The sequence below is a fragment of the Monocercomonoides exilis genome (assembly GCF_001643675.1).
Source record: "Monocercomonoides exilis strain PA203 chromosome Unknown scaffold50-658552, whole genome shotgun sequence".
Lineage (NCBI taxonomy): Eukaryota > Preaxostyla > Oxymonadida > Polymastigidae > Monocercomonoides > Monocercomonoides exilis.
In genome coordinates, this window is record NW_027150595.1 from 444,207 (window position 1) to 459,701 (window position 15,495).

Below are 15,495 nucleotides of genomic sequence, written 5' to 3' on the forward strand. Positions count from 1 at the left end.
GCCAAGGAATTCGATTATTATTTTCTTGGTTATAATGATTCAATGCTTCAAGAAAAAATTTCTCCGAATTTGTCTCAGATGAAAGGTAAAATGAAAGGCCGTTTGCAAAGGGGGAGTGAGAAAGGCAGGCGCAACATTAAAAACGCATCAACTGCTGTAAAGACGTTTGAGGAGCGCGAAGAAGATTCTCCTTATGAAGCGACAAGACGATGGATTCGGAAATGTTCCAATTCAACATGTTTCTCACCTGTTGTCTTTGTCTTCAAGCTCATGTTTCGTGTTTCCGTCGATTTGTTTGTCCAGCTGTTTTTGGTTGCGCCCATATGGATCGTGGGGAAAGGAGCGCGTCTGATGGTTAAGACTGTGGAAAGCATCCTTCCTGCTTTTTCCTTCGCCTCCCGGACAGTGTTTCATTCAGTGCAATGTGTTGTCTTTGGAGGAGTGCCATTCGATCTGTGGGAGCTGACGTGTCTGCTGCACACGCTGTTTGTGTTTGCGGTGAATGCCTGGCGCGACTGGGGCTGGTACACACGCTGGCTGCTGCTCAGATGGTACTCCCTGTTCAGACTGGAAGGAGCATTGGCAGAGGGGAGGAGAGGAGGGGCAGCAGTGAGGAAGGAGCGAGGATGGGAATGTGATGGTGGTTGCTTGGCGTTGCAATGTTCTTCTCCGTCATCTTCATCATCATCATCATCTTCTTCTTCTTCTTCTTCTTCTTCTTCTTCTACAACTTCTAATTCAATTTCTTCTTTATCTTCATTTCATCAGCATAACTCTAACTGTCCCAATGAAAGTGAAGGTCCAGTGTTTATTCTGGAGCGATCGATGCTTCTCTTCCAGCAACACCCAAACACAAATGAATATTTTGTATCCAAATACAACAAGAAGAATAAGAAGAAGAGGAAGAATGAGAAGAAGAATACACAAAGACAGAAAGAATCCGAAAGAGAAAGAGAGATGTCCAATCAAATTAGTCAAATCAAAGAAGCCAAAAAGCGGAAGCTTGTTTAATCATACTTAGCAATTAAGAGCCAAACACAGATGGACAATGGAGACAGACTGGTGAAGAAGAATGGGGCAGTTGAAGATTTGATGAAGGTGCTGGGGCTGAAGAGGCAGAGGGCGCTGCTTCTGCAGCAGAAGATGACAATTCCTCCGAAGAAGGCGAGCTTTGGGAGAGGAGAATACCATTCGTTTCGTTTAACGAGGGCAGTGGATTGGGGGAAGTTGCATTATGGTGAGGAGGTTGGTGGAGGGGAAGAGGGAGGAAAGGGAAGAAGAGGAAGAAGAGGAAGAAGAAGAAATTTATGAAGATTTTTTAAGAAGAAGAAAAAGGAGGAGAAGAAGAAGGAGAAGAAGGTGAAAGAACAGAAGCTCCTTCTGAATTCCTCGAACAGTTGCTGAATGATGAATCAATAAGAGTGAATATTCCTGTTGACAAATCGTTTTGTGGAACTGAAGCAACCTTCAGATTGATTCGCACCATCAACAGACACTCTGTCAAATACAACACTTCCACATTGTCCAATCTCAAACACATTTTCTGTTGCTTCAATTTGTTTCAGTTTCACATTCATCAATGAAATCTCATCTCCATTTAACAGAAATGAAGGCTTCTTGAATGAAAGCATTGATATTGAGCAGTTGTCAACATGAAGAATTCCACTTTCGATGTTCAACAATGTTGAATTGAGAACAACAGCTCCTATGTTTTCTGATTGGCCAACAGATGAAAAATCAACAAATGAAAGAGAAAGCTGTCCACTTGATTCATGAATGATTGAATTGCCTGAATATGAAAATAACTGCCCAAAACTGAATTTCACACTTTCAATCCGAACAGTCTCTGAGATTGAGACAAGACTTCCCGCATCGCCAGAAACGGTTGAATTCAGATACACAAAAGCAGCTGACTGAGGTTGTAATGAGTGGATAATTACATCCTTTGCTTCGCATCCTCCGATAACAATTGTCTCTTTTGAGACCAACAGCTGCGAATAAGATGATGGAATGATGTGCCGCATTCCCTCATTCAACGATTCACAAGGCGCTTCAAACCCTCCACATTGCTTGCTATCTCCATGATTTCCTGCAACAGAAGAAACAAATATCGTCTCGCTCTGGTATTTTTACAACCCTCAGCAAAAGATCTTCTTCATTTGTATGCGAATCTGTTGTGCAACCCCAGATCGTCGGTTCCTTTTCAAATGGAGATCTGAAATCTGTCACAAATTTTTTAAGCTTTATAAAGAAAGTGTTTAAATAAATTAAACATAAAGAAAAGCATATTTCAAACAAGGAATTTTTGTTTAAATTTTTGTTCATTCCAATTTGAACGAGCTTTATTCACTTCCATGAAATGTTAATGTTCATGCTAAGCAACAAAAAAATTCTGAACAAATTAAAGCTTAAATAATTGTAAGATTATGAAATTTTTCTCAAAAAAGAATCGAAATATACCACGAAGATTTCATGGATCAGTAATTGCAATATAGTTTGAGAAAGAAAATTCTTTTTCATTGTGAAATTTGAATCTCAATTTTGTGCAATATCAAATATGTAATTTTTTTATTTCGACAGTTTTCTTTTGATGAAATCGTTCAAAATGAACAAACAAACAAACAATGAAGCGATATCATTTTTAATTTATTATGTTGGCCTGTTAGACACACCTTGAAATATTTTGTTGACGTTTGTCTCAATAGAAAAAGATTTTTTTTATTGATAACTGTTTCTCATATGAAAATGAATATTTATTCATCAATGGATCAATAAACATGGAAAACATTCAGAACAACTGTTAATAAAGTTAATCTTTGATGAACCCGCCACGTTCTCGAAATAATCACTTTTAAAACAATTATCTTTAACAAATAAAAACTTGCTTTTTGCTATAAAACTTTAAGAATAAGGATCACTTGATTGATGTGATATTCTAAAGCGAATTACAAAACAAACATTAAAAGAAAACAAAATTTTATGAAATGAAAATTAAACTTTTCAAAAAAATTAAAAAACGATGAAATATGGTGAATGAGATTTTCTCTCACTTAATTATCACTTTGTGTTCCTGCAAGATATTAAAAAATATTTGTCAAAATGTCTGGTCCGCAAATGACTCAAAAAATGCAGTACGAAAACAGATAAACATCAAAATTTCATCTAAATCATTTAACAACATAATGATAATATTAATTATAATAATAATAATTATAATAATAATAATTATAATAATAATAAATGAAATTCTAAATAAAAGCTAATACTCCAACAAACCTAAAATGATCCCACATTTATTGATGGATCAACAATCTTAAACGGAGCCTGGTGAAGCAACTGATCGTTGATAAACAGACGAAGCTCGTATTCACCAACTGGCCAAGCTCTTTTTGAAAAAATATGAAAAAATTGTGAAAAATGAAACAAACAAATTTTAAACAAACCTTGGAAGTTCAGCATGAGTATCAATAATGTTCATCAACAAGCTAGTCAGATTACATGCGACAATTTCATAATTTGGTGGCTAAAAAATTATTTGAAGTATTGTTAAAAATATGCGGATCGATAAAAAAGACATACAGCTGTAATGATCAAAATTTATCCATAAATGAAGAAATAAGGTTTTAGTGTTTTAAAAATAATTGCACTGAAATCCAAACCTACACCGCGAGAATCACTATAAAATGAATCAATAATAAATTAAAAAATTAAGCAAAAATAAACAGAAAACACACTTGCAGACCCAAACGACCCTTCCATATGAACCAACCTAAAGCAAATGACTTTCAAAAATAGAAATAAATCAACAGTAATCATACCAGAACGTGTGATAAAACTATTCTTGCGTGAATCTTTGAGTCTACATTTTTTGAAAATTAAGCCATCAAATAACAAAAAAATCAATACCAGTTGTATAAAATACTCCATCAACAGGTTCGCTTGGAGCGCCAGTATCATCGGATCTGCATGTCATTTACAAAAAAACATTTTATGAACAGAAAGCAAATAATGAGTGTTGCTTTGGGGCAAACCTGTAAAAAGTGACTGATTCAACTTTTATTGGCTTTGTATTGTCGGAATCTCCTCCTTTATCTTTATCCTTACTTCCACCACAGCCCATTTCTAAAATTATGGGTAAGGAAAAGAATTTATCAATATTGAAGATAATAAATTTTGTCACAACAATATTATTGTTTCTTTATGAACGGATCATCAATTCTTCTTCAGAAAAACAGTTTTTTAACTGAACCTTTATTTTATAAAGATGAATGAGTGAAATGGGACGAAATCTTTTGCTTATTGAATTCTGTTCCACACAATCTTTTCAAAGATTTTCCCCAACTTTTTAATATTTTTATATTTTATTTTTCATGGGAATGTTAAAATTGCAAGTATTCGATGCAAAAATTGTGTGGAACAAATCATTGATTTTTTCATAAATAAAAGGATACTGTCCCAAATGCAAACTATTAAAATTTGCTCATGATGAATGAAATCAGTATTTTCATTTTGTTAATTTCTTTTTAAATTTTATTTCCTTTTTTGAAAATGTTTATATGTCGTCTTATTTTTCTTTGTTTGCAAAACTCTTTTGCTGGACGTGGTTGCTTACAATATCAACCACCAGTCATTGATTCATGTGCCCTCCTGAACCTCAAAAAGTGAAAGATATACCTGTACCTCCTCCAGCTCCGGTGGAACGTTGCAAATGTAAAGCACCAAGTCAACCAAAAGAATCTTCTTCAAAAAAATCAACTCCATTTTCTTTTTGCCAACCAGGAGGTGGGGATAATTCTCCTTTTGGTTCATCAAAATGGACATAACTAATTTTGCTGCAAAACCAGGTTTAGATAGCCTTCCTTTATGAAGATTGGTATGTCTCACGATTCATTATTTATAATTGTGTGATTCATTAATGCTTTTTATTTTTCTGTTTTTCTATGTTCAAGGTACCATTTGGAAATTCTGCTACGAACAAACCAATTTGTGCATGTGTTACGAATATTGGACTTTCGGCTCCTCCAAACAATCAGTTTGCTGGGTGTACATCTCCACGGTCAAGATCATCACGATTCGCATCTTCTACTGCACCAAAAAGTGTTGAATGTGTGCATCCATCTATTTAACAATCATCAAATCAGTGTTCAAAGCAACCACAAGAACAGCAAGCTGCACAGCCTCAATGACAAAAAAAGATGACAGAAAAAGAAAAATTCAAACGTGTGCGTTTTTTTATTTGTTAAATTGCAATTTGTATTAATCAATTGTGTCTATATGAATTCTATTTTCGTTTAACATTATTAAACAAAATTTTAAATGCTCAGTGGTAAACAAAGTCTGCGAAATGATATCTAATCTCTTTTCATCAATGTCCAGTTGGGAGGATTGAAAGCCTTAGCACTCCCGTTCAAAAATGTCAATGCTAAATTATTTTAACAAACAATTTCATGATAAAATGTTCCGCACTTCGCAAATAATTTTTATTTGTTTTCTTTTCTTCCAAACTAAACGCTTGATCGCAAAAAATGAAGATTCACTTATCTACAAGAATTCATTTTTTAAAAAAAAAAAAAATCGATTTTTTTTTTTTTTTTGATTATTGGAAAAGATTATTATTAGTTGATTCGAATAAACAAAAAGAAACCTTGAAACAACAAAAGAGAAAAAAATTAACTATTATCTAACTTTATTGCAACATATATGTGCAGCATTTGATGTTTAACAGCTCTCATAACGCTTCTCCCTGCGACAGCAGCTTCAACACGATGAGCAACAACATCCCAGTCAATATGTTTTAAAATTGCTTTCACATGTGGCCCGCGACCTGTAGTCTTGTAATCAAGGACAAATGCATACTCCCAACAATCGATAAGAAGCAAAGGCTCAACATTCACCAGCATTCCCAAATGATGTTCTTCAACCCATGTCACTGTGCAAAGGTCAGTACTGTGATCATAAAGAACAGCAACTCAACCAACTCCACGGGTAGAACCAGCATTTTCAACCTCTGCAACAAATTTTACAAATGAGCCGAAATATTTAACAAAGAAGTTGTGAACGGCTGACGGTGCAGTTGCGTTTGCGGGTGTCAAATTCTCGAAGAAAAGTTCATGCATACAAACTCCATCTACTTCAAATCCAAGTCTGCGTCTGCGATCAATCAAAGCAGCTCCAGTGTGAACACCACTTTTTATCTCGCCAAGAAGGGCATTCGCATTTGTGACATATCCTTTGTACAAATCAAATTGTTAGTCAATTGCATTTGCAGAAATATCATCCATGGAAGAAGCCAAAAGCTTGGTGAGCAATTCTTCATTAACATCAAATGGACTTGGTGCTGGCATGAAAGACTTTATCGAAAAATCTCGATCAAAAGCATAAAAAATTTTTTGTCAAAAAAATAAATAATAATGATAATTCTCAATGTGGAAAAACAAATTGAAAAAGAAAGCAGTTTAAAGATAAAATCAACAAATAAAAAAGAATTTCCATAGTGCTGATGACCATTCAATGCTTTTCATTTGTTTGCAAGTTTAAACAAAAAAAGAAACAGTGAGTTAAAAAGAATCATTGAAAAGTCGATCCTAAGGTTTAAATTGGGTGATTATTTTTTAAATCAAACTTTTTTCGTAGTGTTATTATTTCTATTATTGTCTGTCATTATGAAAAGATTTTTCACACTTATTGAAATGTATCACAACTGTTCAAAAAACTTATGTTATTGCTTTAATAAATTAGAAAATGACGTTCACAGACCTTTTCATTTTTCACTTTTCTTTTGTTGATATTCCAGAGAAATATTTGAACCTAACATTTTGAATGGAAAAATATGATTTGAAAAATGGTTTCCCAGGTATTGATTGCATTATGTGAAATAAAACTATGTGATGTGAATAAGTTTGAAAACAATCCGATTTCAATCATGATGGACGATTTTTTTTGAAAAATCAAAATTTTTTATGCATATTCACAAATAATAAAATTGAATGTTCAATTTCTCACTCTTAACTTGAATAATGCAAAATATGGGTGATTATTTTTGAATTCATATTTTCTCGGTTTAAAAATTCGATTTAAAAAGATCCATTGAATGTCAACAAACGAATAATGAGAAATGAAAAGACTTGAAAAGACATCTTCATATTTATTTGAGTTCAAACATTTGTTTTTGAAAACAGTTGAAATGAATTTTGTATTAGTATATGAAATCTCTTTAAAGTGATAAACAGTCTTTGAAAAAAACAACACCCCGAAAAAAATTATGATTTCAAAAATAATCACACATATGATATTTTAATCACTTTCTAACATTCAGCCAAAAACAAAATTATCACAAAAAAGGATTTTTTTTTTTTTTTGAACACAATCTTTCTAATTTCGAAGAAGTTTTCCAACTTTGAATAATTTGTTGTCCAATTTTGAATTATAAATTAAAAATTATTCAACATTGAAAAAGTTTTAAACATCTTTAGAAAAATATTTATCGAAATCAATGATTTTTCTTTTAACATCGAAAATACATTTATCAGAATATGTTTTGTGAAACTTTTTAAAATACAAATTTGTATCAGTTTTTTATCATTAAGTCAATGATCAGAGAAAATAATCAATTTCAATCAAAAAATATCCTTTTGGAAGTTTTTTGATGTTTGATTGTGTGCAAAAGTGTAAATCGGAAATAATTGAATTATTGTAATAATCTTCACATGTGCCCAATAGATAACAGGTTGTTGTTGTGGAAAATGAAAAAGACAGGATCGTTTTCAATCCTGTAACATATCAAAAAGGGTCAAAATCCATCTCATTTTCTTAAACCGAATAGTTTTTTACTCAATTTGTTAAAATTGAAACTGATAAAAATTATTCATATTCAATTTTCATAATGAGAAAATGACTAATGAATAGCATTTAAAACAATCAAAAACAAAATCTTATAATAAAGGGAAAATATTATAAATTAATAATCATTTATAAGAATCAACATTTGCACCATAATAATTTCATTTGTATTAAATTGAATTGAAATTCTGAAATGACAAACTTCTTTTTCGATTTCAAATTAAACTTTTTCGACTTTGAATGATTTTTGGTGAAAGTTTACCAAATTTGAATAATGAACGGTGAATAATCGTTGAGGAAGAAATAAAGAATTTGAGGTGAAAAAACATTAAAAAAAAATTGAGAATATTCCTTTTGTGAGATAAGTCAAAACTTTGAAAAAGTTTTGAATGAAAGCAATGCAGACAAGAATACGCAACATCAAGAACTCGTGGAAATATGAGAAATACATTGATCAAAATATTTTCGTAAGAGAAAATTTTTATCTTTATAAAGAAGAAATAATTTTTTTAAAAAAATTTTAAATAGTTAGACTGACAATATTGTTATATTTGCTTTAAAATTATACACATAGAATACAAGCTTCTATTTGAAGTCGTGTTGTAAAAAGAAATTAAGGATCCAATAAAAAACTGGACACTTATAAACTATCTGACTCAATTTATAAAACTTATCATTAAAAACATTAATCGATAAACACTAATCATTTTGAAAACTTTATTTCACAAATTTCGGTAAAGTTTTGTTTGCTGAGAAAAGTGACTTAAAAAAAATAACAAAAATCACAGTATCTCAGCGAGAAAGAAACAAAAACTATAAAATAAACTGGTAATAAATTAAATGAAATCTGTTAATACGATGAATCCAAATGCCGAAAACAATTCAGCGTTTTCCAACGATTGACATTCAAAAACTAAAAAGTGCCAATAAAAAAAAGTAACATTATCAAATTGAACTTATCAATAAACCAAAATTAAATTGAGTTTCATTAAACAAAGCAAAACAAAAATAAAATAAAATTAAAGAAAAAGAAAAATAAAAATAAATACACTCCATTATTTTGGAAAATAATTGTTTTGCTTTTAAACGTATGAGCAACAACTACAAAAAAAAAAAAAAAAAAGAAAAAAGGAAAGAAAAGTGAAAGAAAATTGTAAAGAAAAGAAGAATAAGATTCAGCAACAAACAAAATAATCCTCAATATTTTTAACAGAAACTAAAGAATCATCTGTTCCATATACCAGATATTGACGAAACGAGACTATAAAGTCTTCATATCCTTCTTCTTCCAGCTTTTCAAATGTCTTTCTTTTCTCCTCTTTTCGTTTTGCTTCATTGGCTTCGTTATCTGTCTTTCCTTTCAATTTTTCACAAATGACTTTGAAAATCTTCAAACATCCATTTTCTGATAAATCTATTGTGCCTAATTGGATCATTTTCCTCAGAGTGACGTCAATTGCACCACTTTTCAATAAACTATCAATTTGTACATCCCTGTAAATAACTAAGATTCCCAAGGCAAAAATGCACCAGTCGTTGATATATCGGTGATTATCTTTAACTGCTCGAAATATACCAGCTATGATGTAGAGAAGCTGATAATGCTCTTCATTCCTCAATATGCATGAGTTCAAGAAGGTGTCCAATGATTGGATCCATCTCATCAAAAGGCATGTTTCTTTTGCTTCTTTTCCTCGTTCCACTTCTTTTCTCTTCCAGTCAATACATTTCATCAACTCTTCCAATTCCCTTCTTGCCTCCTTCAAATAATTCATCTCACTCACAATTTCATATTTCAAGGTCCAATCGATTGATAATCGGTTTATCAAAAATCGAAAAGCAAGTGCATATGCATGTTGTGTCAGATTCCGATGTTCCTGGTGATATTGGACGATCTCTTTGATCTCATTCATATACAATTTTTTACTCATTTTCTTTTTTTAAAAAATGAAAAAAAATGTTCTTTAAAAAAAAAAAAAGGATATTCAATACAAACTACAGACTGCCCAACATTGCTCAATGCCAATAAAGCTATTTCCACATCTTTTTGTGCTTTTTCATTTTCCTCCTTGTTCAAAGCAGCTTTCAGAAGGTAAGGCACGCAAATCGAAAATAATTGAGAAGTGTTTTCATCATTCAGGAAAATGAAGCATTCACAAATATCAATCAGAAGCTTTTCGTTCTTTTCTTCGCTTTTCTTCTCATTTTCTTCAATAATCATCTTTTGAACTCTTTTTCCCATCGAAGATTCTCCAAATCGTTGAAAATATGCGTGGTTCGTCTCTTTATAAATTCCGATGTGCTTCAGTAATAAACACATATTTTCTAAAGATATCATCTTTTTTTCAATCTTTGTGTGAATTTCATCAAACAACTCTGACATGAAAATGGATCTGAATTCTTCTTCATTCATTCCATCAACTATTTCATTCATTTCTTCAATTTTCTGTTTCTGTTCTGCTTCAGTGAATTGTTCCAACTGTGAAAGTTTCTCTAAAAAAGGTGAAAAAATCAAAAGAGAAAAAAGAAGCATTTATTTTTAAAACCAACTATTTCTTATTAAACGTTGCAAACCCAGAAATATTTGCATTTTTGAAGGTGACTGTGAAATCGCAAAATGAATTCAAAACAATAAATAAATTCGTTTTCGAAATATTCGTTGAATATTCGAATTAAAAGAATTAAAAACGCAAAATCAAAATTTTTTAAATTATACAGGATTCGAAACCTCTTTTGCCATCAATGATTTTTGCCTCAAAGCAAGTAAATCTATGAAACAAAATATTCTTGTTTTTGAACAAATTAATAAGGGTGACCAACCTATAATTTTATAAGTGAAAATTTTTGATTGATGATTTGCCGCAGCAAGAGCATGTTTGAGCAGCTTGAGGAAACGACCACAGATGCACCCATGCGAGTTATGGAGCTTCAGAAGAACAGGAATTTTGCCTGCAGATGGAGGAGTGAGTGGCCGTTTGCATCAATTGCTTGCAAAAAGTGAATTGGTGGGGAAAATTGCAAGGAATTTGAACTTGGTCATAAATTGCAAAACATATGGTGCGACATCGGCTGCGAGATTTTGAATGAAAAATAGCTTTAGGAAGATGCTTAAAAAAGCGAGCAGAATGTTTCTGAAGGATTGAAATGAACCGCTTGTTCATTTCGAGGGAAATACAGTGCACTTGGCATATATTTTGCGCAGGACTTATTTTGTTTGATTTTTTGTTGGGAGGTTGGGTTTTGTGGAAAAGGAAAGAGAATTGGGGGATTGGACAATGGAGGAAGCGAGTTGAGCGAGACACCCAACAGGCCTTTACAACAATCACGTTTGCATTTTGCACCAAGCAAGTTGGAAAGCCATCAGCAAAAACTTGACGTTGAATTGGGTTTTGAAAAGGAGTTAATTTGGAGAATATAATCATTCACCTGTCTTCATTATCGGTTTCATAAAGGATTCTCTGCTTTCGATGATGTTCTATGCAAGCCTTTATAGTCCAGTTGTCTGAATTTTTATGTGACAAGAGGCAATTTTGGAGAGCAAAAAAGCCAGCTGGGCTGATAATTACCAATCCATTGGAGATGGGAAAAGATTTCAAGGACAAAAAGATGGTTTGACTTTTTTTGTTTTGTTCATTTTTCTTTTAAAATGTTCTTTGAATGAATAGAGATTGGCCATGAACAGGAATACCACAAAGAGAGGGAAGCTCTGGAATCTTTTGCAAAAGAACCAGAAGTTTTGAGATGATTCTTGTTTGGATCGCATTCAACGACGTCAATCATGGCTTCCACCATCTGTCTTGCATACTGCATAGCATGACAACGTTTAAGATGAGCTTGAAAGAGAAAAGCAGTTTGTTTGGCTCGTTTGTTGAGGGTATTTGGCAGAAGCGACTTATTTGTCGGAGCAGATGGGCTGGCTGGGCATTCGCATTCAAAAGATAAACAACTTCTCATGTAATTCAACACTCATCTTCTTCGAATGACTCTTCGCGGTCATTCTTCTTCTTCTTTTTCATTTTCTTCTTCTCCTTCTTCTTCTTCTCCTTCTTTTTCTCCTTCTCCTTCTCCTGCTTCTTCTTCTTCCTCTTCCTCTTCTTCGTCTTCGTCTTCGTCTTTATCTTCTTTTTCAGAATTCTCAACTTTATTTCCATCATTTTTGTTTTCTTCTTTTTCTTTTTCCAATTCAAGAAGCATTTCTTTCTTGAAATTCTTCACAAAAAGCCTATCAACTCAAATGAATAATACAATTTTGAATAATTTTTTTTATTCTTCTCTCTTTCTCTTTCTCTCTCAATCTTCAATCTTCAAGGGATGCATCAAAACTCCCATCAGAATTTCTTCCACTTCTCCGATTTTCAAATTAAACATTTTTGTTGCCTTCAGATGCTGTAAACGAATTGTTTTAACTTTTGGAAATGGAAATGATGAAGAATGAATAAACAGGCAAAGGAAAGCGCTTGAGTTGAAATGTTTCTCTTCACTTGAAGCAGCATCAGCATCGTGGTTTGCTGTTTTTGTTGTGTTTTCAACATTCACTGAGGGTTTCTGATATTCCTCGAAAGCGAAGGAAGCATTGAGAAAACACAATTTTCTTTTTGCCAATGAGCTGAAAAGAGATTGTTTTTCTCAAAACAATCAAAAGAATGAGTGAAGAATTTGAAATAAAAAATGATTGTCAACTCATTTTGGGAAGAACTTTGGTGAATGAAAGAAGAAAATGGAGAAATTCATGATTTTTAATATTTCAATGATTTTCATTTGAAAAAACAAAAATTGAATCTTTTTTTTTTTTTTTTTTTTTTTTTTTTTTTTTGTTGCATCACTTCATTTTGATGAATCTGGATGACAAATCACTTTAAGCAAACATATGAAATTATTCATTTGTATTCTTTTTTGTGAAATGAATGAAAAAAGAAAGTGAAATTGTGAGCCATAAAATTCGAGGAATTTCATTTCCTCAAACATAAACAAAATAATCAGAAATATTAAAAGATAAATCATAAAAATATTTTTTTTTGAGAAATTCAAATTTTTCATGAAAACTTGTGAGGACATCTTCGTACCCTTCTTCTTCCATCTTTTCAAAAACCTTCCTGTTCAACGCTTTTCTTTCCTCTTCTTCCCTTTCATCTTTATTCTTTTCTTTCAATTTCCTTGAAACATTCACAAGGAATTGGAAGCAATCATTAACAATTGCTTCATTCAATGTTTGTCTCTGTATCTCCTCCAAAATAGCATCAATAGCCCCACCTTTCAACAAATCTTCAACTTTCACATCTCTATTTTTTGCTGCATATCTCAAGGGATACATGCATAGATTGCTAATATCTCTGCAATTATCCTTTGCTGCTCGATATATCTGAACAATTCTGCAAAAAAGCCCAATAAATTCTTCATTATGCAATTTACAACAGAAGAAATAAATCTTCAGTGTTTTAATCCATCTCCTAATTACCAGCACTTCATTTGCTTCTTCTTTGTTCATTTCCTCTCCTTTTTTCCTGTTCCAATTCACATTTCTTGTCAGCTCTTCCAGTTCTCTTGCTGCCTCTCTTCCAAAATGCAGCTCATTCACAATAACTTCTTCCAAGCTATTGTCAGCCAAAAGTCGGTGAATCAAAAAGTCCCAAACAGACCAATATGCAAGTCGTGTCAGATTTCTGTGCTTTTGCTGATATTCCATGATATCTTCAATTTCCTTCAAATACAGTTCTCGTTCGATAAACTAATAAGAAATGAGGGGAAAAAAAGAAAATATAATAAAAATGAAAAAGAAGTGCTCATACACAATATCCCATTCTGCTCAAAGTTAGCAAAGCCATTTCCACTTCTTTTTGAGTCTCCTCGCTTTCCTCTTTCTTCAAGGCTAATTTCAACAGGCAGGACATACAAATTGAAAGAAATTTCGAAGATGGAAATTTGATGTGAAACAAAAGATTGCATTCACAAAGATCAGCTAAAAGCTTTTCGTTCTTTTTTCCTTTTTCCTTTTCTTCTTCAATGATCATCTTCTCAAATTTTTTGTTCAATGAAGATCTTTCAAATAATAGAGTCAAAACATTTTTCAGCACATAGCAATACCCAACATGCTTCAGCAGCAAAATTGCATTTCCCATTGACATTTTCTTTTCTTCAATCATCTTGTTCATCTTGTTGAACATTTTAATCGATGAAATAGACTGAAGTTCATTTTTGTTCATTTCCTCCACAAGTCCGTTCATTTCTTCGATTTTATGTTTCTACTCACTTTCATTGCAATGCTCCAGTTCACAAAACAATTCTTCAATAAATTTATTTATGGTGGAAAGCGCTGAACACCCAAAAAATAGTAAAATGAACAAACTTGAAAACTTATCTTCAAGAGACGACTCCTGGACATAATCATTGGATTTGTCTTCATCACACATTTCCATTCTGTCTATTATTAGCAAAGATCAATTTGCTGCAAAATTTCAAATGAAAAACAGAAAAACAAACAGAAAAACAAACATTGTTGATAATTGGCAAAATTAAAATATAATTGTCAAACTCAATTCCTTTGCTCAGTAAAAATCTGTGGTAAAAAAGAAATCACAAAGAAGCTGCAATATTGGTCGTATTTAGCCAAATACGAAAGAGTTTATTTTCTGTCTGATCGAACCAACAATAATTCATTTCATTGAAATGGATGGCATTTCGATGAATAGTTGAACGTATTGAAAAATATCCCACATGTCTGGAATTGAGTACAAAAAAAATATCTATTTTAACATTCTGAGCAATATGAAGAAGAAGCGAAAGGACTTTGAAAAGAACTTTTGGAAGAAGAGACAAAAAAGCAACAATTTGCACATTAAACTGTGCATTTAAACGTTGTTGCAAATTAAAATTCAAACATAAATATTGCACTTATTTCCCTCACATTTAGGGTTATCTGGAAGCTTTCCTTGTCAGAAATGATTTTTTCTGTTATTTCAAAGTGTTTGCTTGTTTCCGTGAATGTTTCAAATTTGAAGTGTTGAGAAAAGTTTTGAGATTTCAAGATAATTTTGTTATTTGTTCGCTTCTTGAGTGGGCCATCCAGGCTGAAGGAAGATTGATGGAGGGAATCAAGCTTTCAACAATTCGCAGGTTTTTTGATGATTGGGCGCATGATAATTGAACGCATGAGAGAATTTATCGAGGCAACAATGGACAGCATCGTTTATCGAGCATTGAAAGAGATTCTATTCCAAAAGATTTTGAGGCTTAAAGAAGATGAAGAAATTCGAGATGGCGAAGAAAGATTAATGCAATATGCGGAACCAAACACATGCGGGATTTTGAATTCATTTCAACACATTTATCGTTTGATGTGATTTCCACTTGATGTGTATTTTTCCTTCAAGCTGCTTGTTGCATTTTGTTGAAAGTCATCATTTTGGGTTGTTTTGATAGCTGTTGTTGATTCACCGATTTCTGTGTGGATTTCGAGGCAAACCTTGAAGCCACATGGAAGAAGAAGAAACGAATCAAAAAGACGGAACAGATAACGATAGAAATGTTTGATTTAATTAAGGTGTGTTATCCAATTTATTGTTGCATTTGCAATGTTTTTTTTTTTGAAAAATCAACAAAAGAAAAAGAAAGAAAGAAAGAGATCATCAAAAATAAAAATAAGTGAAACATTTTTTGTAA

At 32.3% G+C, this 15,495-nt stretch overlaps 6 protein-coding genes across 6 annotated transcripts; 2 read left to right on the forward strand and 4 right to left on the reverse strand.

The window, feature by feature from the left end:
• Positions 1 to 42: 42 nt before the first annotated feature.
• MONOS_12854 (uncharacterized protein) lies at positions 43 to 1,011 on the forward strand (the record flags this gene model as incomplete). Its single annotated transcript, XM_067865508.1, has 1 exon — positions 43 to 1,011. One exon carries the CDS (start codon positions 43 to 45, stop codon positions 1,009 to 1,011), a length of 969 nt encoding a protein of 322 aa, XP_067720959.1.
• Positions 1,012 to 1,041: 30 nt separating this feature from the next.
• Positions 1,042 to 1,311, forward strand: MONOS_12853 (uncharacterized protein; the record flags this gene model as incomplete). The annotated part of the gene is made up of 1 exon (XM_067865507.1): positions 1,042 to 1,311. One exon carries the CDS (start codon positions 1,042 to 1,044, stop codon positions 1,309 to 1,311), a length of 270 nt encoding a protein of 89 aa, XP_067720960.1.
• A 101-nt stretch (positions 1,312 to 1,412) lies between these two features.
• On the reverse strand, positions 1,413 to 2,024 carry MONOS_12852 (uncharacterized protein; the record flags this gene model as incomplete). Its single annotated transcript, XM_067865506.1, has 1 exon — positions 1,413 to 2,024. One exon carries the CDS (start codon positions 2,022 to 2,024, stop codon positions 1,413 to 1,415), a length of 612 nt encoding a protein of 203 aa, XP_067720961.1.
• A 1,252-nt stretch (positions 2,025 to 3,276) lies between these two features.
• MONOS_12851 (uncharacterized protein) lies at positions 3,277 to 4,120 on the reverse strand (the record flags this gene model as incomplete). The annotated part of the gene is made up of 6 exons (XM_067865505.1): positions 3,277 to 3,385; positions 3,444 to 3,523; positions 3,666 to 3,676; positions 3,735 to 3,782; positions 3,907 to 3,962; positions 4,032 to 4,120. The coding sequence occupies 6 exons, from the start codon at positions 4,118 to 4,120 to the stop codon at positions 3,277 to 3,279; spliced, it is 393 nt and encodes a 130-aa protein (XP_067720962.1).
• A 1,549-nt stretch (positions 4,121 to 5,669) lies between these two features.
• On the reverse strand, positions 5,670 to 6,116 carry MONOS_12850 (Iron/manganese Superoxide dismutase; the record flags this gene model as incomplete). Its single annotated transcript, XM_067865504.1, has 2 exons — positions 5,670 to 5,929; positions 5,975 to 6,116. The coding sequence occupies 2 exons, from the start codon at positions 6,114 to 6,116 to the stop codon at positions 5,670 to 5,672; spliced, it is 402 nt and encodes a 133-aa protein (XP_067720963.1).
• A 6,594-nt stretch (positions 6,117 to 12,710) lies between these two features.
• MONOS_12849 (uncharacterized protein) lies at positions 12,711 to 13,800 on the reverse strand. Its single transcript, XM_067865502.1, has 2 exons — positions 13,626 to 13,800; positions 12,711 to 13,564 (listed from the first exon to the last, which is right to left on the reverse strand). Exons 1-2 carry the CDS (start codon positions 13,725 to 13,727, stop codon positions 12,797 to 12,799), a joined length of 870 nt encoding a protein of 289 aa, XP_067720964.1. The 5' UTR covers positions 13,728 to 13,800; the 3' UTR covers positions 12,711 to 12,796.
• Positions 13,801 to 15,495: the final 1,695 nt, after the last annotated feature.